The following is a 22,112-nucleotide window of genomic DNA, read 5'->3' on the forward strand; positions in this document are numbered from 1 at the left end:
AACTTCGCTCCACACTGGGGGCATTTTTTAAAAGGTGTCCTGTCCATCAGCCGCTTCCGGAACCGGTCCGGGTTGATTTCGATGTCGAGGGAATGAAGATTGAAGAGTTATTTTGATTGCTGGAAGTTTTCTGCTGGAGCGGAAAAAAGTTCATCCGAACCCAATGGCGGAAAAAAACAATCTGACGATGGAGTGAATGCCCATGCACACTGTTGTCCAGGGGAGGAGTCACCTATCTCGTGACCAAAGGCTTCTTCCGAAGACAACAACAACCTGCAACCATCCGAGCCCAACACCAGATGGCGATCTTATCCTCAGTGTGTGATCTGCAGCTCATATGCCTCGAACATCATATTTTGTATAGATACATCTAGCAGATCAACTGTGTTATTATTACAATATATTGCAAACATTTTCCACTTTGCTGCATAAAATGGCCTAGTGGTGGGCCTTCTTGCTTCCTTAAGAATTGTCATATAATCTGGTGATAGATAAATCACTAGGTTGAGTTCCTTGGGGTTTGAATGTCTGATTTCTCAGTGGTTCTGTGTGTTATGTGGAGCTTCTGGTGTGGAACTATAGAGAATTCTAGTAGTGTGGTGAACCATAGTTGATGAGCCCATGTGGGAGCCACCAGAATCAGTGTGAGAGATGTCTGCCTGAGTTTCCAAACCAGAAATAGAAGGAGAGGGAGAGGCGGAAAAGCATAAGCAAATATCCCTGACTAGTTGATCCATAGGGCATTGCCTTTGGATAGAGGGTGTGGGAAACTGGAGGAGAAGTCTGGGCATTTTTAGTTCTCTGTAATGGCAAAGAGGTCTATTTGTGGAAATCCACATTTTTGGAAGTACGGAAGGAGAACTTGCGGGTGAAGTTGCCATTCATGTACTTGTTGCCTCATTCTGCTGAGGAGGTTGGCAAAGATGTTGTCTGTCCTGGTTAGATGTTCTGCCAAGAGTTGGATTTTGTGATGAATTGCCCAACGCCAAATGGTCTGAGAGAGGCATGACAGTTACAGAGTGTGTCCCCCCTCCTCTCTGTTTTTGTACATAGTAGATTGTTGTCATATTGTCCGTACGAACTACGACAACTTTCCTATCAGATGAGGTAAAAATGCTTTTAACGCTAGCTGAACTGCTTGCAGTTCTAGGTAGTTGATGTGATGGTTCTGTTGGTTGGTATCCCAAAGGCCTTGGTATCCCAAAGACCCTGAACTGTTAAATGTTGTAAATGTGTCCCCCCCACCATGTGAGAGATGCATCTGTTGTGAGCACGACTTGTAGAATAGGGTCGCTAAAGGGCAGCCCTTTCGATGCATTTTGTGTGTTCCACCACTGCAGAGAGCGACGAGTGCGGCTGTCTACCAATACTAGATCTGTTATCTGACCCTGCGAATGATTCCAGTGATGTGCTGAGCATTCTTGTTGAGGACGCAAGTGAAGTCTTGCATGAGGCACTATCACAATGCATGACGCCATCATCCCCAGTAACTGCATCAAAGTTCTGACTGGTAGACTGGTTGTTTTGAAACTGGAGTAACAGTGTTCGAAAATTGTGAATCCTGGCTGCTTTGGGATATGCTACAGTGATTTGAGTGTTTATAAGGACTACTAGATATGGTTGTACTTGAGTGGGTTGAAGATTAGATTTTTGTGCGTTGACTGTAAATCCCAACTGATGCAGAAGGTTTATGGTAGTTTGTGTGTGTTGTACACATTTGAGATGTGTGTTGGCTTTTATGAGCCAATCGTCTAGGTATGGATATACATTGATTTGCTGTCTTCATAGAGGTGCTGCTACTACTGCAAGGCATTTGGGGAACACTCTGGCTGCAGTTGTTACTCCAAATGAAAGTACTTTGAATTGCTAAAAACACTTCCTATCACAAATCTGAGTTATTTGCAATGTGCTGGGTGAATAGGCATATAAAAGTACGTGTCCTTTAAGTCTAGTGCTGACATAAAGTCGCCTTGCTGTAAAAGTGGAAGTCCCTCTTGCAGTGTGACCATATGGAAGTGTTCTGATAATATTTATAGGTTTAATGGCCTGAGATCCAGGATTGGCCCTAATGAACTGTCCTTTTTGGGAATTAGGAAGTACAGTGAAAATACCCCTGATCCTTGTTGTTTTATTAAAACCAGTTCTATAGCTTCTTTTGTCAGAAGAGCTCGTACTTCTTGTTTGAGCAGATATTGGTGTTCTAAGATAGTTTGTGATTATGGGGTAGAATATTGTGAGCATTGCTTGTGAGCTCCAGGCAATAAGCATGTTGGATAATGTCCAACACCCATTTGTCTGATGTTATTGATTAACAAACCAAAAAAGTCTGGTGGTCTATACATACAGGAGAGAGATACAACAGGAGACATACAAAGATAAGAAAGCCTTAGAGTACTGTATGGCTAGAAAGGATTTCCATCAATAACCAGTAGATGGTCAAATTCATCATCTGGATAGCCAGCCTTCCCACCACTATAGACCTCTCCAACAAGAGGTATTCTTTGTGGTTAGGTGTCAAACAGATCACAATAGTACACATGGGAAAGAGAGGACAGCGAGAATTACTGGCTTGACCAAGACATATATCATGAAATGATGTAGAAGGAGTGCAGTGCAAGAAAGTGAGAATTAAAAAAGGATTTAGAGGAAGAAAGGAGAGTTTATTCAGGATATTCCTACTAATCCTTAAAATAAAATTGGTGCAAAAAACAGCTTTTAACAAATAGGCTGTGTTACAATACGGTCGACATGTTTCAGCCTTCCTGACTCAGTGGTCAGAAGGCTTTCCTCAGGACCTTATACCATGTTCGTATTGCTACTGCAACAATATGTGTGAAAAAAAGAAGAATAAGTGTATAAAATACAATACAACCTTTGTGGTGTACATGCCTTCGTGCAACTGGTATAACTGTTTTACCTAAATACAGTAGGAGATAAGCACAGAAAGGGGAAGAAAGAACACAATGTCTCTGTTAGATAGTTAAGTCTCCTATTATAACAATATATATCGGGAAGAACCAATATACCAACACCAAGTGCTTACCTGTTTAGCACGAGGAATATGCCTCACCTCACCCGGTAAAGACTCAGGTTGATGGAGGCCCCGCCCTATAAGGTAGAAGGAATATTAAATGAATGACCATCAGTGAGAGAGTCAATCGTGGAAGACTCCCATCAGGGAAGATCAAAATGTTGTAATGGTTTCTTTATGGTTTCTTTAAAAGGATCACATTATGGATCCACTAATACGTCTCCTGTCTCGACTCTCCTCGAAACAACTCTCCAATAGTGAGGGAATGGTGTCATTAAAAAAAAGACGTGGCAGAGCGTCCATACACTCATACCAACAGTGGTGTACTCGTGGTGTGGCTAATAAGTGCGTTTGGAAACCGCAAGCAACAACAGATTAAATATATATTCCGCTGCTTATAGACCAATGACTGTATTCCTCAGAATGCAAAAATCGAAAAATCCTTACAGTGGAAGAGTACACGCTTACCTATCCGTCGGTACCTCAGCGTCTGCCTGAATCGTTTGGGAGGTAACTGACGGGAATATCCTGAATAAACTCTCCTTTCTTCCTCTAAATCCTTTTTTAATTCTAACTTTCTTGCACTGCACTCCTTCTACATCATTTCATGATATATGTCTTGGTCAAGCCAGTAATTCTCGCTGTCCTCTCTTTCCCATGTGTACTATTGGTGATCTGTTTGACACCTAACCACAAAGAATACCTCTTGTTGGAGAGGTCTATAGTGGTGGGAAGGCTGGATATCCAGATGATGAAATTGACCATCTACTGGTTATTGATGGAAATCCTTTCTAGCCATACAGTACTCTAAGGCTTTCTTATCTTTGTATGTCTCCTGTTGTATCTCTCTCCTGTATGTATAGACCACCAGACTTTTTTGGTTTGTTAATTATTAGACAGGGGATCGAGTCTGGTCGTGGTCTTTAAATTGTCCCTTGGACCCCCCTTTACCTTATACTTGATGTGATTGATTGCCAAATGTGAAGAAACTGTTGTAATCTTCCCCCGACAGGTGAGGAATGATCTGGGGGAAGTGATAGCAAGTAACTGCTTGTTAGTGGATGGAGAGGTGTGTGTTGGTGTACCTCTACCTCTCCCTTTAAAATTGTTTCCCCTGTATCCACCGTTATAGAATCCTCTAGAGGGGGATGATTGTGTCTGTATTGTATATGAAGAAGCGGCAGCATTTGTAGTATCAGTTTTGGGGCCTCTTCTGTAAAAGGAGCGACAAAAGGAACCTCTAGAAGGAGACTGAAGTGCTCCCATAAATGTTGCCACTTCTGTATCCTATTTCATTTTTTCAAGTGTTTGGTCTACTTGAGGCCAACAGAGGTGTTTCCTATCAAAAGGTGCATTAAGAATAGTTTGTTGAACTTCTGGTTTAAAACCAGAAATTGTGAGCCATGCATGTCTCCTAAGTTGAATGCTAGTGTTGACTCCTCTGGTTGCAGTATCTGCAGCATCTAACGCACACCTGATTGAGAAATCGGAAATAAGTATCCCTTTCTACACTATTTTCTGCCCCCTTTTATTGTCTTCTTCAGGGAAATATTGCAATAATTCTTCCATCTCGTCTCATTGTGCCCAATCATACCTAGCCAACAGACCTTGTGTATTGGCTACACGCCAATGGTTGGCTGATTGAGCAGCTACTCTCTTCCCCGAGACATCTATCAGTTTCGATTCTTATCTGGAAGTGATGCCTTACCTGAGGTTTGTGAATTTGCCCTTTTACGGGCATTAGAGACCCCTAAAGAATCTAAAGGCAACTGGCCATTAATAAAACTGGGTTAGATGGTGAGGTTTATATTTTCTGTCCACACTAGGTGTTAGGATAAGTGCCCTAAATGGATCCCTAAAAATAGTTAGCATGCCTCATAATACCCTTAAACATAGGCAAAGACTGATGTTCTGTGTGTGTTTCCTAAAGTTTCAAACAGTAAATCCTCTTTTAAGGCTTCTTTATGTGAAGTCACTACGTAGTAAGTGGCTGCCCTAGCAATTAACTACTGATATGCAGTATTATCTTCAGGAGGGGAAGGTTTAGCCGGATATAGATCCGGATCTGTGTCTACAGGTGGATCTATATTATAGTCATCCCATGGATCTGGTGGTGGCTGATCATAGGTATCATCATCATCATCTCCTATATCAGGATTTGTGTTTGGAGAGCCTGGTAGTGTGATATGTAGAGTACATGAAGCTGGTATAAAAGGTTCTGGTGAAGATGGTAGAGGGGTTTGAGGAATGGTAATAGGGCTAGTAGCCATGTCCTTTTTCTTTTTGGGAGAATTTATATTTAGTTTGTATTTAGTTCTAATGTGCCCAGTGTTAGGATTTTATGAATCTTCTTTTGTTTCATTGTTTCTAGAATAGGCTCCAGTGGCTTTAGACAAGCGTCTTTATGTTTCAGTGCCGAAATTTTCTGTGCGGAGCTGGATCTGTCCTTTTTATCTTTCGAGCCCGAATGCTTTGGAATCGAATGGGTATCTTCTCGGCTCGAGCCTGAGTCGGAAGGCTTGACTTGCTGTTTCGGTGCTGAGCGGGAAGGAGGGGCGTTGGAATTAGTCTTGGTGCCTACCATGGCCTGGTGGCAGTGGTGGCCCGATAGCCTTTTGTTTGGCTGAAGTGGGTTTGGTGGGCAAAGGTGCTTCGGTACTCATGGCACCCTGTCCAGCTAGAACGTCGTGGGACTCTAGTTTGAACTCCTACTCGGAATCGGAGTCCTGGACGAAAAAGGCCTCTTCCTCGTCTGCTGCAGACGCTTCCGTTTCTTCTTGCTCAATATGGTTTCTGAAGATATCAGGGGTGTCCTCGATACTCTGCCGCTGCATTACTCTTCATCGAGCTAGACGGTCCCGCAGAGTCTTTTTGGATCGAAATGACCGACAGGCGTCACAGTCTTCTTCTTTATGTTCCGGAGAGAGACAGAGGTTACAGACCTTATGAAGGTCGGTGTGCAGGTATTTGGAATAAAACAGAGGGCAGAATTGAAATGGTGTCAGTTCAATCGGGCGAAGACTAGATGATGGGTTTCGAATGGCTGTAGATAGAGGAAAACGAGTTAGGCCGCGGTTAGAGTTTCCCGACTGGATAATTAAAGCTTTCAGAATTTTAGACACGCAGAAGGTGGAAAACGCGATCAAAACAATACCAACGAGGGTAGATTGAATTGCGTACCAAAGGGATCCCGATTGATGGTTTCGAATCAGAGTGCTGCAATACATGTCTGAACCCGTCAGACCAAACATTATTGTGTGGATGTATTAGCACGTCAACAAGCTAATGTAGGACAAGCAGTGCTAAAAAACACTTTTTCAAACAACTGCAACACCCACTGGTTAGCCGCCGCTTTGGGAGCATAGTGCTATACAGTCTATGCAACGCATGTGTATCGGCAGCACACATGCCTCGAACAGATTATGTTACTTAACCTGTAAGCATCTGTTCTTGGCATGTAGAGCTGTAGATTCACATGCGCCCTTCCTCCTCCCTGGACACCTGTGGTTGTTGCAGTTCTCATCGTTCACATTAGATACGCATGGACATTTTCATACTACACTTACTTACTCTATTCTCACCCTCTTGCTACAAAATAATCTAACAATGGAGTCAATGCCAATGCGCAGCATCATTGAAAGGAGGAGTCATCTTACCTCGTGACTGGAAAAGAATTCTTTGAAGGAAAACAAGTTGCAAACATCCGGATCCAACACTAGATGGCAGTAGTATGCAAAGCATGTGTATCTACAGCACACAAGCCTCAAACATTTGTTTTTGGATGATCGGGTACTCATAAAACATATTGGGTGATTTATCAAACAAATTGACAAAGATAAGAAAACGTAGACCTAAAACTACCTTTTACTGGTGCCCCATCCATTATCTCATACTTCGCAATTGTTTCTGTTTCAGTTGTGGTGCTGGGTCCTGTTCAGTTAAAAACAACAATGAAATTTCAAAGTTAAAACCCCTTCATAATTATGTTCAAACTACGTAATCTACTCCTTTTGAAAGGTAGTTCTCCAAGGTTTATAAAAAATGCCAGAAAAGTATGTGCGTGCCTATTAAGAAATACCAGGTATAATAACAGAATTAAATCATTGCTTACTCAGTTATGCTAAAGCCCGCTGCATGGTGGCCAGACTACATACACAATTACACAGAAGACTGAGTGGGGGCACATATAAATGAAGCATTTGGACAGGCAACATGTGGCTTAATGTGCCAGTGCAAGCAAACACAGGCATGTGCAAATAAACAGTCAAGTCAATTTATGCTGCATCTCTGCATAATTTAGCTCTACATACTATTGTTTATTTAGTCTGCAAGCTTGTGGTGATGTCTGGCACATGCATTAGAAACTGAAAGAAGAAAAACAGCAGCAGCACATATTGTGGAATAAAATAAACTAGGCACACACATAAGAGGCACGTGGTGTGTCAGATCACAATGAGATATGGCAGAACAGTCTGCATGTTTTTGTAAATTCCTGTGTTTGCACACATTAGCACATTAAAGACAGACCGGTCAGTTTTGCCAATGCTTGCTGTCAATTTGGCCGATATCTCTATATTTTACCATTTCCATATACAGTTTAGCATGGTACGTTACGGATATGATTTTCAAAGAAAGTATGAAGTAGTCCAAGCAACTCAATTTGAGAGAATAACAGGTTTGCATGCAGTGTACAGGAAATTCAGGTCCATGGTATAGCTCTTATTGTTAGCAGAGAGGGAGCAATGTTATAATAGTTAGTTGTATGTTAATAAATGGAAAGGGATGTGTGGTGTGGATGGCGTCATCTTTTTCTTCAAGAAGCTGCAATTTCCAGGGAATATCTGACCAAAAAAGGTGAGCTGATCAGCTTTTTAATGGAGAAAACTATCAATAAAACTATTTTAGCAATGAGTAAAAGATATTCGGGCTGAGTGGATAAGATATGTGTGCTAATATATCAGTATTCAGGAGTCTGTGATAACACTCCTGGAGATGAGGGATCAATTGGGGCGAGGAGTTGGCCTAACGGCTAGGGCGGACGACCTCGAATCTGGGGGAACCAGGTTCGAGTCTCGGCAATGACGCTGACATCCTGTGATTCTGGGCAAATCACGTAATGCCCCTGTGCCTAACAAAAATGAATGTGTCCTCATGTAACGCAACTGGTGCTATGTAAAGCGCTCTGATATCCGATACCTTCGGGTCAAGTTCGCGCTGTATAAAACTCCATAAGATAGAAAGAAAAAAAATATTCCATCCCCCACTCCTACAATATATCTTGCTTGGTGGACAGAAGAATAATGGTGATAAATGCGTCAGTTCTCTGGTGTATTGCATAGTCTACACCACTTCAATGAACAGGTGACTGGCACATGGCTTCACAGTATTATTACTCCATGCCCCGTCCTAGAAGGGTAAACCAAAAGGTTTGGTCAAACAATACAATATCGACTCTACCATACAACTTGTATACTGATAAGAAATGGGAAACATGTCGTCTAGCTGAGGATTATGCCGTGGGTCTGTCAAACCTATTTCTGAAAACCCAGAGGGTCCCTTCTTCTGAAACGGCCACTGTACTGCCAAGCTTCTGGACAGCTTTGTGTCCGTGTCCACCTAATACTAATTTCTAATATCCTCCCTTAATAAGAGGCCCTGCTGCTACAATAAGTTAATCCTGAATCATTTGCCTAAGAAATCCCTCTAGGACCTGACTGCTTGCACATAATGCTGTGACACTATCTGACCTCTCAAAAGTGCATTTATTAAAATCAATTGGGCCTCTTTGTCGGCTGAGGAGTTTTTACATGTGAGCCCTGCTTGTGGTAAGCATGATATGCCTACTCCTTTCACCCTTGTTGTAGCTGAGGTGATAAAACTGTTGGGGGAAATAGCAGGATTGAAGTCTTCATGGAATGCAAGTGAGTTTATGGGTGAGATATTCCCCTTTGTGTGTTTTATAGCTCACAGCATCACCATTCTCTTGTTTGATACATTAAGCTCTCACACATTAAAGTATGTTAGGAGGGGGTTGCTCATTATCACTTTTCCAACAAGTGAGGCTCCCCTGGTTTTCTTTATCCGCTTGTGTTTGCATCTTTGATTTGTTGATCAACTTTAACCTCCTAAGCATCTCTTCATCTTCACGCCCAACTCTTATTTGGTTTTGTGCCACCATTCCCAGCTTACACACGGTTACTCCCAGGCACTTTGTCTTCTTCCACCAGTCTTGGAGCTGCAGCCAATTTGTTTCTTTGCTTGTAGAGATGTGTGTTTGCGGAGGTCAATAACCTCCCCAAAAGGGAAATCTTAGGACCAAGCTTAGGGTGTGCCCTGAGTACTGCTCTGTCCTTGTGGAACTGAATTAAGTGTTCCTGCAGTGTGAGGGCTTGTAGTTCACTAACATGCCATAAAGAGGTTATCAAAACTAAGTAGACTACCTTCCAGAATGAGATATTGGAGCTGGCAGTAAGGTAAATTCTCAAAAGAGAGACCCATGAGTCTGGTAAAGACAATATTGAGGTTCCACACTGGTGCTAGGAAAACCCTGGGAGGAATGACCTTTTTAAGACAGTCCATGAATGCCTTGATTACAGATATGCAGAAAAGGGAAGAATGCTCCCTGTTTTCTTTGTATACACTCATAGCCAGTAGCTGAAGCCGCATTGAGGTGTAAGCTAGGCCTTACATTTGTAGGTGGAGCAGGTAGGTAATGATATTCTGAATTGTAGGCCTTAGAGGGCCCAGCTTCTTAGCGATGCAGTAGTGGACAAATCTTTCAAACTTTGCTGCATAGTAGGTCTACATGATGCCCACATACTGTCCATGAATTCCTGAGGGAGACCCAGGTAACCGAACTCTAGGACCTTAGGTGCCAGATCGCTAGATTGAGTTGCTTGTGAACTGGGTGCCTGATCGGACATTTGGCCCTGGTGAAAAGGTACAACCTCGTGGGGAGCTTCTCATGCGGGCTGACAGACATATCAAGTAGGGCAGAGTACCAGGGCTACCAGGATGAGAGTCTGGGGTGTTTGTGTCATCTTCCGCACCATTAATGGAAGGAGTGGGAGAGGCGGAAAAGTGTAAGCAAACAATTGATCAATAGTGCCATGCTCATGGACTGTGGGTACCTGGAGGCAAAGTCTGGGCATTCAGCATTCTCTGGGTGGCAAAAATGTTGAACTCTGGAATGCCCCAGTGCTGGAAGTACAAGTGCAGGACCTGCCGTCAGAGTTCCCACTCATGGACTTGTTGAAGCGTCCTGCTTAGCAAATCCACCAGGGTGCTACTCACTCATGGGAGGTACTCAACCTACAAGTGAATGCACGAGAACCCGATGACAGATTATCTGAGCTAGCAGGGAAAATTAGAGTGAGTGTGTGCCCCCCAGCTTTTGTAAGTAGTACATGGCGGTCAGGTTGTCTGTCCTGACCAGGACCACCTTGTCTGGGATGAATGGAAGGAAAACTTTGAGAGAAAGGAGTAAGGAGTATCACCATGTGCTTGAAGTAGTTGATGCTGGTAGGGCCGACATCCTGCACTGTTATATGATTGAGATAAGCTCCCCAACTGTCTTGAGAGATATCCGTAGTAATGGTGTGTGTGGAATGCGGGTAGCGATGATGCCAAAAGGAAGGACTTTAAACTGATTGTGCCGGCCACATACCACGAAACGTAGGTCGTGTCATCGGGCGGAATGGATGGAGATGTGGTGGTGCTGGAGCAGAGTTTTCTGTTGAAAATTTATCGAGTTTTAAGCTCCAGTTTTGTCTATATGTTATGATTAAAATTACTAATATGAAATCATTAATTAATAGTTTGTTTTGTTAAAAGTCTAAACTAATCAACATTACTAATGAGAAGAAACAACTACACGTGGGATGCATATATGTTGCTTAATAATAATGTGCGGTTTTACTAAATGAGTGTTGTAAAAGTGCTATTTGTTTCATGTTTATGCTTTTAAAATAACGTGTGCTAATGCTTTATTGCGTTGCAGAAGGCTAGATAATTACATACACATAAGGGTATTAGTGGGGATTAACACTGTTTAATCATTATGCTGTGGTAACGTTGTTTTGGGTTTCTTTTAATTAAGATGGTCCGTTTTGGCCTAAAACAAGATGGCTGCCATTTACAGCCTGAACTCGAGTGATTGAATTTTGATGAGAGGCCTTGCTGAACATGGTTGAAAGTCACCTGACCACAGCTTCTGCCTGGTTTAAAAATTTCCGTGAGGATAGCAGCTCTGGGAATGAATCCAATTGTCCTTGGAGAGGGATAAAGCCACAATGAACAATGATCAGTCTGCGCTGGCTCTGCTATGATACCAAGGAAGAGCATATACGAAAGTAACATTTGCAAACTCGAGTTTCCTTCTTCCGTATTTTTATTTTTGTGATTTTTCCTGAGCGGAGGTTTTCTAAATGTAACTAAGTGACATCCTTTCCTGCTCGCTCTGCTCAGCGGCTCAACGGATATTCAATGTTTGTTTGTAACTTTTACTTTGTTATTTTTATTATAAATATGCTAGACTAGAGAGGGTTCGTGTTCATTGCGTTCATCGCGTTCATTGCATCCATTGCGTTCATCGTGGTCATTGCGTTTGGACTTCTTCCTGAACTTATGCTGAGGACAGCAGCTCGAGAGACTTTACCGAGAGACCTGTCCTGACCCATTTAGCTAGAATAGGTAACTATGAGAATAATGATTTTGCTAATGATTGACTTTCATTTGAACTAATTTAGATAAATAAGCATTTGTTTGAATTACAGTGTTGGGTGTTTATTTCTTTGTCATTTATTGAGTTTTCAAATGTATTTCCTATGTTTAAAATCATGATTCAGGACAATGTCATTATGGTCTCATTGACCTCATTGTAGATGCAGATTGGTTTAGGTTATCTCTCTCGTACTCAGTGTGGATAGAGTAATAGTGTGAATTTTAGTGTGATGGGCCCTAGCGTATGATGAGTGTATGTGTGTGTGACTGTAGGTTTACTCTGTCCGTGGAAGTAGGGAGAATTTATATGCGCCGATCTGCAGCAGTTTCCTGGTAGCAGTATGATGGTTTGATTATTGTCTTGATCTGATTAGATTGCCTGTACATAGGCTTTTGATTCATTGATTATTGATTGATGTTGGTATATGTACTAATACTATATGTTGAAGTTGTCGTGTTGAGTTTTATGTAGTGCTTCTGGAACTTGGGAGCTGGTGACGGTTCCGTAGTAGGGCAGAGGGAAGTGTGTGCTGCTCTCGGGAAAGACGGGATTGTTGGAATTACCTGTACGTATGCAGGAAAAACGTGTGACAATTGAAGTTGCGCGTCACATTGTCTGGGTTCGGAATCAGTGACATCGTCGTGTGTTACTATAAGAGATATATTTTCGGTATAAAAGGAGTATGTATGGTAGCGAAGGTTATCTGTGAAACTCTGGTCTTAAGTCCCAGGGATCCGTAAGGTTTGCCGTTAAAGCTTACTGCTGGAGGAGTAATAGGTATTCTCTGAGCTTGTCTGAAGGACTGGGCAGAGGTAAGCGCTGCTTGGTTAATGTGTGTTATAATTCTGTAGTGGGACAGACTGTTCGCTGTTCTCGGGAAAGGCAGGATTCTGTGTGCATGTGCTACATTTTCTGGTGTGAAAGTGCGTGAATGTATGAGCATTTAATTGATTGTAAGACTCTTTGGAGCAGTCCTAGAGGAAACAGTTGATGGATGCATGTTAGAAGGGCAGAGTAGAGGGATGTGCTACTGTGTCAACGAAAGTAATTATTCTGTGGTGGAGCAGAGGTAAGCGCTGTTCTAGAGAAGCGGGATTCTTGTGAGAAAGAATTTTCTTTACTATTCTGTGGTTAGCGAAACAGACAAAGGAGATGTTTATATGTTGTAACTAATAGATTTTGTGGAATTTGAAAAGAAGTCTACTAAGAAGGCTTTGTAAAGGAGGGGTAGACGAGTGACAGGAGACAGGAGCAGAAGCGACTACAGCGACTGCTGACGTCATACAGACCGTGCTCTGATTGGGTAGTGGATCAGAACAGTGCTCGCGCTGGGATTGGTGCGTTAGTGTGAGCCGCGCAGGGATTGGAAGGAGTACAGAGTGACGTAGACGCTCCAGGATTGGTGCGTTAGTGTGAGTCGCGCTGTTATTGGACAAAAGATCGTACAGTTGCGGAAGGGACTAGAGAATATTGGTAAACGTTAAAATGTATTACCAACCGGAGGAAAAGAAGAAGAAATCCTTGTTCGGTAAAATAAAGAGGTGGTTCGACAAGGATAAGAACATAATAACTAGAGAGGGTGAATTGCTACCTCCAACAAGAACTCCTGCATCCTTCATGGTGGCGAAGTATGGGTATCATACCTGTATATGGTTAGATAACTGGGCTAAGTATACTAAGGAAGATGGTGTTTTAGCGTTCCCGGAACATGGTTCATTTAATCTGGCCGTGTTAAGAAATTTACGGGAAAAGATGATGTGTCTAGAGCCTAGACCAAGGCCGACACAGTTCGAGGCGTTGGTGGAATGGGAAGAGGAGGTGCATGAGCGAGAAAAGCAGAGGAGTGGAGGCAATTATAGGTACTTTTTTGGGAGGAAATATGATCGTGAAACTCATCATGATCGAATGATAAGATGGCGAGATGCTAGTATGTCAGAGGGATTATATCCTATGAGAACAGTTGAAGAAACGGAAGGGAGGAAGGGTACAGAAAAGGTGTCAGATGCAGAAGTGAGAAGGTATGGGGCTAATGATTATGAGGATGAGGTCTTGGATGACATGATTTACAAGAGACCACCTCCATATAGACCAGAACCAGAAGAGAGCACGCCAGTTGCTACTCCAATAAGAGATACTTTGCGTATTGTGAAAACTGAGGTTGTGACACCTGATCTAAAAAGTGGTAGCTCTTTCATGGAAAGGGAGAGAGAGAGAGAGAGCAAGAGCGAGAGAGAGAGAATCAAATCAGTGATGAGAAAACAAGAGAATTAGCCAGAACGACATCTGAACTGACTGAGAAGATTAGAGAGCTAACGAAAAATCTTGAAGCTGTTACAGTACCTGTAACGATAGGTCCGGTTGTGCCTATTTTTGATAAACAGAGAATGGGTGAAAATGGTTTGACAGTTCCTTATGTTGGAAATGGTTTGGTTGGTACTTGCACTTTGGAGGAATTGGGAATGAGAACGGGAGGAAATAATGTGAGACAGTCGAGATATGATACATGTAGTGGAGGATTAAATGTGCAGTCTAATTCAGGATTGAATACTGGTTGTTTGGGAGGAACAATTTTGGAACCACAGAGGATGACAGAACAAGTGGGTGCAGTGAAAAAGTCTACTGAAATAACAGCTGAGGATTTGAATGATTGGTTGAAAGTTCTTCAAAAGAAGGATAAAGATACAAAGGCAATTGATGTAGCCAGGTTGCGCATAGAATTGGAGGAGCATATTGCAGGAACAATTCTTACAGATATACTGAAAAACCATCATGATGGAGAGTTGTTATTTATGTGTAAAAGTATCACCTGGAGGGCTAAGAGTACACATGACAGGTTAAAGGCAATAGCGAGTGAACAAGGAGTTGACATGGATAAGGTGAAAGCTTTGCAGAAGCCTTACAGGGTGGATTTCACGGACAAGGATATTGAAAATCTAAATGGTGCTGGTAGAACAGGGCAGATTAAAGAAATGATTGCCTTATTGCGAAAATGGGGTGATGTGGAAAAATGGAAGGATAGATGGTACAAGAAAAGGGAAGATTCAGTGGATAGGACTTATTCAGCTTTTCCCATGAGAGAAAAAGAGAAAACAGTGGATGCTTATCCTATGAGAGAGATTCCTGGAGGAAGATATGTGCATGTCCCATGGACTAGACAGAATATTTTGTCATTTACGAATGATTTCCCTCGACTGAGAGAAAAGCCTGTCGAGTGGTATAGGCAGGTAGACAGGTTTGTGAAATTGTCAAAAGTGCTGTGGATTGACCTGAATAGTCTGTTTGATATAATTGTTCCAGCAGACTTGTGGGCAGAGTGTAAAATAGTTATAGATTGGCCTGCAAAAGAGTATCCAAGAGATCCGAAAACAGGAGCACCAGATCCAGAGGTTATGAAGAAGTATGATCAGGTTATAGTGTTCCTGAAAAATAAAGTACCCCCGAAAGAGACAGACTGGGTTAAGATAAATCGAACACATCAGGAAGCAAAAGAATCAGTTCATGCTTTTTACGAAAGGCTGATACTGGCTTTTAAACAGTTCAGTGGAGATGAACACCTGGGTGACAAGGATTTGAGTCATTTTGTATACAGATTTGTATATGGCCTGAGACCTGAAATCAGTGAGAGAATACGTGAGCACACAGTTGATTGGCAGAGTAAAAAGATTGATGAAATCTTGAGACATGCAAAATACTTCAGTGATGAGATTGAAGCAAAACAGAGAAAGCTGAAAGAAAAGGCAATGTGGGCACAGGTGAAAGTTGCTGAGAGACAAGAAGCACAGTTGGTGGAACAAGCAAATAATCCAGGAAATAGACCCAGATATGCAGGAAAGGGGAAGGGGAATCTTGAGGAGGCAAAGAAAAAGTTCCCTTGTCACAACTGTGGACAATTGGGACATTGGAGATCCGAGTGTACCAATCCACCATTAGTGAGTAATGAAAATAAACCCTTAAATCAACAGGTGCAGAACGAGGGGTGTAATCATCAGCAGCAACAACAGAAGGTTGTCAGACAGCAGAGTCAAGAGCCAAAACCGCCCTTGCCGCAGAATAGAGGGTCCCAAAAGTATAACCAGGACTCAGGATTCTACAATGATGAGCAGGTAAACAAACCGAGACATTCTAACCCGGTACAACAGTACTGGTTAAAAAATGAGGGGAGTGAGTCTGAAGGGGACTATTGACGGTGCCGAAGAGAGGAGGAAGAGTGCATACTTGGTGCAACTCTAGAAATAGACCAGGCAGGACCATTTGTAGATGGGAAAATAAATGGGGAGAGTGTTACTTTTTTGGTAGACACAGGAGCGACGAGATCAACTGTCAGGTCAGCAGATATTAGAAATCTTCCTCTCTCGGACGAAGCAATCCAAGTGGTTGGTGTAGCCAATACACAGATTAAGACTCGTCTTACTGAACCAGTAAGGGTAAGAATAGGGAAATTTTCGGACATGCACAGATTTGTAGTCTGTGACACTAGTCCAGTGAACTTGTTAGGTAGGGACCTATTGTGCAAGATGAATTGTACAATTTTCTGTACTCCGGATGGAATAGCTTTTGAGACACCGGATGAGGATGTTTTGTACCGGATGACTCTAGATAATAGAGCGAGTGAGATTGTTGGTACATATGCTGTGTTTAATCCAGATGATTTGCCTCAGGAGTTGAGACACACAGTGAAAACAGCAGTTTGGGATTTTACTGGAGAAGATGTGGGATTGATGAATAATGTAGATCCAGTAAAGATTTCAGTGAAAGAGGGGATTGTTTATCCTAATATTCCTCAGTACAGATTGACACCAGAAATAATTGAGGGAATAACTCCTATAATCGACAAGATGATTCAACAGGGTGTTTTGAGAGAGATACTGAGTAGCCCATGTAATTCACCGATAATGGGGCTGAAGAAACCTAATGGAAAGATCAGGATTGTACAGGATTTGAGAAAAGTTAACAAGATTGTGGTGGCATGTTGTCCCATTGTGCCAAATCCTTCAGTGATTTTGTATCAGATTCCTCATGATGCTGAGTGGTACACGGCGATTGATTTGTGTCATGCTTTCTTTTCAATTCCATTGCATCATGACAGCCAGCCGATTTTTGCATTTCGGTTTGGCCAGCGTATTTTAGCATGGTGTCGTATCCCACAGGGGTATACAGAGAGTCCTTCGATATTCAATCAGTTATTGAAGAAATCATTGGAGAGTTTGATCATGCCTGAAAGCTCAGTACTGGTGCAGTATATCGATGACTTACTTGTGGCATCGAAGACACGTGAAGCTTGTGAAGTAGATACCATAGCTTTACTGAATCATCTGGCAGATGGAGGGTTAAAGGTATCTCCAGCCAAATTGCAGTTTTGCAAGAAAGAGGTGCATTATCTTGGACACAATATTGAAAAGGGTCTGAGAAAGGTGACTGATGACAGGATCAAAATTATCAGAGGAATGAGAGCTCCGATGACCCAGAGAGAAGTGAGGATGTTTCTGGGGATGGTGGGTTATTGTCGTCAGTGGATAAGTAATTTCTCCCTGATAGCAAAGCCACTGATTAAGTTGACAAAAAGTGAGGTGAGAGACCCATTGGAATTGGATGGAGAACAAATGGCAGCATTTGAAGAGTTGAAGGGCAGAATGTGTGAAGCCCCTGCTTTGGGAATGCCAGACTATGAGAAAGAGTTTGAGTTGTATTGCAGTGAGAGAAATGGATGTGCACTTTCAGTGTTAATCCAGAAGCATGGACAACTAAGAAGGCCGATTGCGTACTTCTCATCGACACTTGACCCTGTAGCTGTGGGTTTGCCAGGTTGTCTGAAAGCAGTAGCTGCTACATGCAGGAGCTTGGAACAGAGTGAAGGTATAATAATGGGATATCCTGTAAGGGTATTCGTACCTCATGATGTGGCAATTCTTTTGACAAGAAGCAGGACTCAGTATATGTCACATAGTCGGCTGACTAAATATGAGAAAATCATTTTGGGAGCATCAAATGTGACTCTTGAAAGATGTGTAAATGTGAATCCAGCAACGTTGTTACCAGATGCTGACAATGTGAATGTGGGAGATGATGTTGATCATGATTGTTTGGATGTGCTTGATTACTGCACAAAACCCTGACCAGACATAAGAGATTTGCCATTGCCTGAAAATGATCATGTGCTGTTTGTGGATGGATCATGTCTAAGGACTGATGATGGTGTGCTGAGTGCAGCATATGCAGTGTGCAAGGTTTCAGAAGTTATGGGAGCTTCGCCTTTGAAAGGAGTGAGATCTGCTCAAGTGGCTGAATTGGGGGCATTGACGAAAGCTTGCAAAATTGGGAAGAACCTGAGAGTGACTGTGATGACTGATAGTCAGTACGGATTTGGAGTCGTTCATGACTTTGGTCAGCTTTGGCTACAGAGAGGTTTCTTGACGTCGAGTGGGACTCCAATAAAGAATGCTGAAGTGATTGGAAAATTACTTGAGGCGATACAGCTGCCTAAAGAGTTAGCAGTTGTGAAGTGTGCTGCTCATGGACAAGGAGATGATTTTGTTACTCTTGGTAATCGTTTTGCCAATGACATAGCACAGTATTGTGCAAAGAACAATCATTCGATTAATAGGGCACGAGAAAGGGAAATGTCTTTTTGTTCTGTGATGTTTACTAATGTTCTAGAAACGTGGGATGAAGTGAAACAGTTGCAGGATGAGGCAGGAGATGAGGAAATGAGAGATTGGATCAAGGCAGGTTGTGCCCCAAGAGAGAAAGATCATGTTTGGATCTATAGAGATGGTAGACCAGTCATGCCTAACTCCATGCTGTCGACAATGGCAAGAATGTATCATGGCCAGGGACATCTGGGGAGGGACGCAATGATTAGGTCATTCAAGCAAACCTGGTACAATGCAAAGTTCAGGTTGATTGCAGAAAGCATCTGTCAGAGATGTTTGATTTGTCAGCAGTTCAATACTGGGAAAAAGACAGTGGTGAGTCTAGGAACAATAGGCAGAGAAGGAGGTCCTTTTACCAGAATGCAAATAGATTTCATTGAAATGCCTCAGGTGAACAGATTGAGGTATGTTCTAGTGGTAGTCTGTTTGTTCTCAAGATGGGTGGAGGCCTATCCGACTAGGAGGAATGATGGAATAACAGTTGCAAAGTTACTGTTAAGAGAGTTGATTCCTAGGTACGGGTTCCCAGTGACAATTGAGTCTGATAGAGGTGGACACTTCTACAATGAGCTCATGGGTTTAATTTGTGGAGCATTGAGCATACAGCAGAAGCTACATTGTGCATACAGACCAGAGGCTTCTGGCGTCGTTGAAAAGATGAATGGCACAATAAAAAACCGAATTGGTAAGATGTGTTTAGCCACTGGAATGAAATGGCCTGATGTCTTGCCTCTAGTGCTGACGACTATTAGGTCTACTCCAGATAGAACCACAGGTTTGAGTCCGCACGAAATCTTAATGGGACGTGCGATGAGACATGCTTTTGTGCCTGTCAACAAGTTGATGACAATTACTGATGACATGATTTTGGATTACTGTAAAGGCCTGGCTGACGCAGTTCATTCGGTGTTTCACCAGGTTGGAGAAGACGCTACCACACTTGAGAAGAAGCAAGCCCATGATCTGAGTCCAGGGGACTGGGTGAGGATTAAGGTACACAGAAGAAGAAATTGCTTGGTTCCAAGGTGGGGAAGGCCGAGACAAGTTATTCTGACTACGACAACTGCAGTACAGTGTGCCGGTGTGAAAAACTGGGTGCATGCGAGTCATACTCTGCGAGTTCCAAATCCAAAGGATGGGACTGGTAAAGAGTATTTTGAGGGGTCAGATTCGAGTGATGATGAAGAAACTGAGCCAGTGAGAAGGAGAAAGAATCCTGAAAGAGCTGAAGGAGAAAGAGAGTCAGGTGATTCTTTCTTTCCAAGAGAGGCTTCAAGAGAAACATTGAGAGTTTCAGAGGAAAGATCAGATTCTGTAAGAGTGCCTGGAGTTCCAACAAGCAGTGGAGAAGAAAGAGGAGAAAAGAGCAATTACACCTGAATCAGATGAGGAGGTTGAAAATCAACTTGAGATTACACCTGAAGAAGCAGGGTCAGAAGAAGATAGAGAGGGACAGATTGCGGAAGACCCCCAAGGAGGTGTAGGGAACATTTCTGATAAGCTAGGTGAAGGGACAAGTAGACAGCAAGAAGATTGCGTGTCGGAGACCCGAGGAGGGACAGAAATAGGGAAGTCTCAATTGGTGGTGGGAAAGACTGTGGAACAAAAGAAAATTGTTGAAGAACCAGAGGCAAATGAGACAGAATCAGATGAGAGTGAACATGAGAAATCAGAGGGTCAAGTTCTGAGAAAGAGAACTTGGATTGGAGAAAGAAATAATAAAGAAGTGAGACCAAAGAGGGTTGTAAGAGGAGATCTTTGGCCTAACAGAATAAAGAGACTAAGGTACAGACTGACACGAGTAAATTCATCAAAAGCTGAACAGGTGAACGAGGTGTCGAGTCAGAATCAAGCAAAAGGTGAAAAACAAAAGGTTACAAAAGAACCAGAGGAGATCAAGAGAATAAGAAAACCTAACCAGAAGTATAGGTCACCGGAATGGACGTATGTGGCACTGTCTGAAGGTGAAGAGGCAGAGAGTCAAGGAAATCCAGAGGGGACCGTACGAGAAGTGGTTGAGGAGAAGACTGTTGGAATCCTGAAAGTTATCTTGACTGACATTGGAGAAGAGTCAGATGCACAGGATGTTGTTGATGATCTAATACAATTTGATGTTGCTGAAGAAGAAGTGAAAAGTGATGAAAATCCAAATTGAGTGAACTGAAGGAGTCACTTGGGAAAAAGTGAAAAGAGAAAATTTGAAATTAGCTGTGTGAAATAATCTGGAGTTTTAAATCTTAGTAGTGGAGTAGAAGAGGCTAAGTCAAAAGACACTGCCAAAGTAGTAAAATGGCTAACACAGAGAATAATCAAAGTAGATGTGCCTTCTTGAAAAGATGGTGTAGAATGTGCTGCTGCTGTACTGGATTATTAATACTATTATGGGGTGTACTAGCTTTATTAGTTACTTTTAGAGTTACAATAGATACTTTTGGAATACATACCGAGAATGTGACTAATGTAGAGAAAAGTTCACAGAAAGTAGTTCCAACTAGAAGTAGTAACATTTACATACATAAAGATAGGTCAATTAATGATTTTTCTAGCAATGTTTTTTCAAAGTTGTTGTATGAATACGTAAAGACAATGGAAGTTAGGGATTGCTACGTCTGTATGCAATTACCTGCATCCGTTTCTGAAGGTGTTACTTATCACCATTTACCAGCTACGTATGGAATTTCCTGTAGTGTGTTAAGTAGTGTTTTTTATTTGTTAGGGAAAATAGATTATGAGATGTCTAACAAAGATAACATTTTTGGGCAATTGTCTATGAATAAAAGGCTGAATCCAGCTAAAGAAGCTAACATTTTTGGTGAGATTTTTATTGAGAAAGAAGAATTAACATTAGATTACATTTTTAGAAACAATTTAACTTGCAGTTTGAAAGAAGAGGAGAAGGCTTTCCTAAACATGGTAGAGGAAAGGAGAGTGAGCATGCATGAAAAGGCAGGGAAATATAAAGTGAGTGAGACAATATGGGATATTGAGATGGGAAAGGAATTGAGAAATGGGGCTAGTCCAAATTTAGCTTTAGATGCACCACAGAAGGGTAAACTATGCATTACCAGAAGGAAATCCCAATATGATACTTATTTTGTTGGGACTAGTGAGTGTCATGATAGATATTTCATTGCAACAGGATGGGGTTTTAAAGGTGGAGAAGATCCAGTTTTCCCAGGAGTGTATTATGTTTGTGGGAACAAGGCTTATTACAAGTTGCCTGACCATTGGTATGGCACGTGTTATGTGGGCCTGGTCTTTCCAAAGATTTTTCATATAGATAGGATAGAAGACGTAGAACACATTAATTTACTAACACGTTTTAAGAGAGAAACTTGGTCAGAGATCGTAGGTGATATTTTTGGAGCTTTAATTCCAGCAGTGGGAATTTCTTTAAATGCATATGGAATTCGGAAACTGTCAACAGTGGTGGATCGCTTATCGACAAGTACCGCTGGAGGGTTTCTTTTGGTGAATACGGAGATGATTGCCGTACGTGCCATGTCTATGCAAAATCGACTTGCCCTTGATATTCTATTGGCCAAGGAGGGTGGAGTCTGCGGAATGCTGAAAGTTCAATATATTTGCACTTACATTCCTGACGAAAGTAGAGACCTAAAGGTCTATATCAAAAATATTACTGATTTGCATGAAGAATTAGTACCACTGGAAGCTGAAAGTATCTGGACTAAAATAGCTAATAAGATGG

General features: G+C 42.1%; 1 protein-coding gene across 1 annotated transcript in view; it reads right to left on the reverse strand.

Annotated features, from left to right (window-relative positions):
- Nucleotides 1-22,112, reverse strand: part of VPS26A (VPS26 retromer complex component A) — a 363,728-nt gene that overhangs the window by 48,482 nt on the left and 293,134 nt on the right. The window contains exon 7 of the mRNA XM_085603584.1: nucleotides 6,893-6,961. Within this exon, the coding sequence (XP_085459710.1) occupies nucleotides 6,893-6,961 (69 nt within the window). The remainder of the gene's footprint in view (nucleotides 1-6,892; nucleotides 6,962-22,112) is intronic.

The sequence above is a fragment of the Triturus cristatus genome, chromosome 1_2 (genome assembly GCF_964204655.1).
Source record: "Triturus cristatus chromosome 1_2, aTriCri1.1, whole genome shotgun sequence".
NCBI classification, from domain to species: domain Eukaryota; kingdom Metazoa; phylum Chordata; class Amphibia; order Caudata; family Salamandridae; genus Triturus; species Triturus cristatus.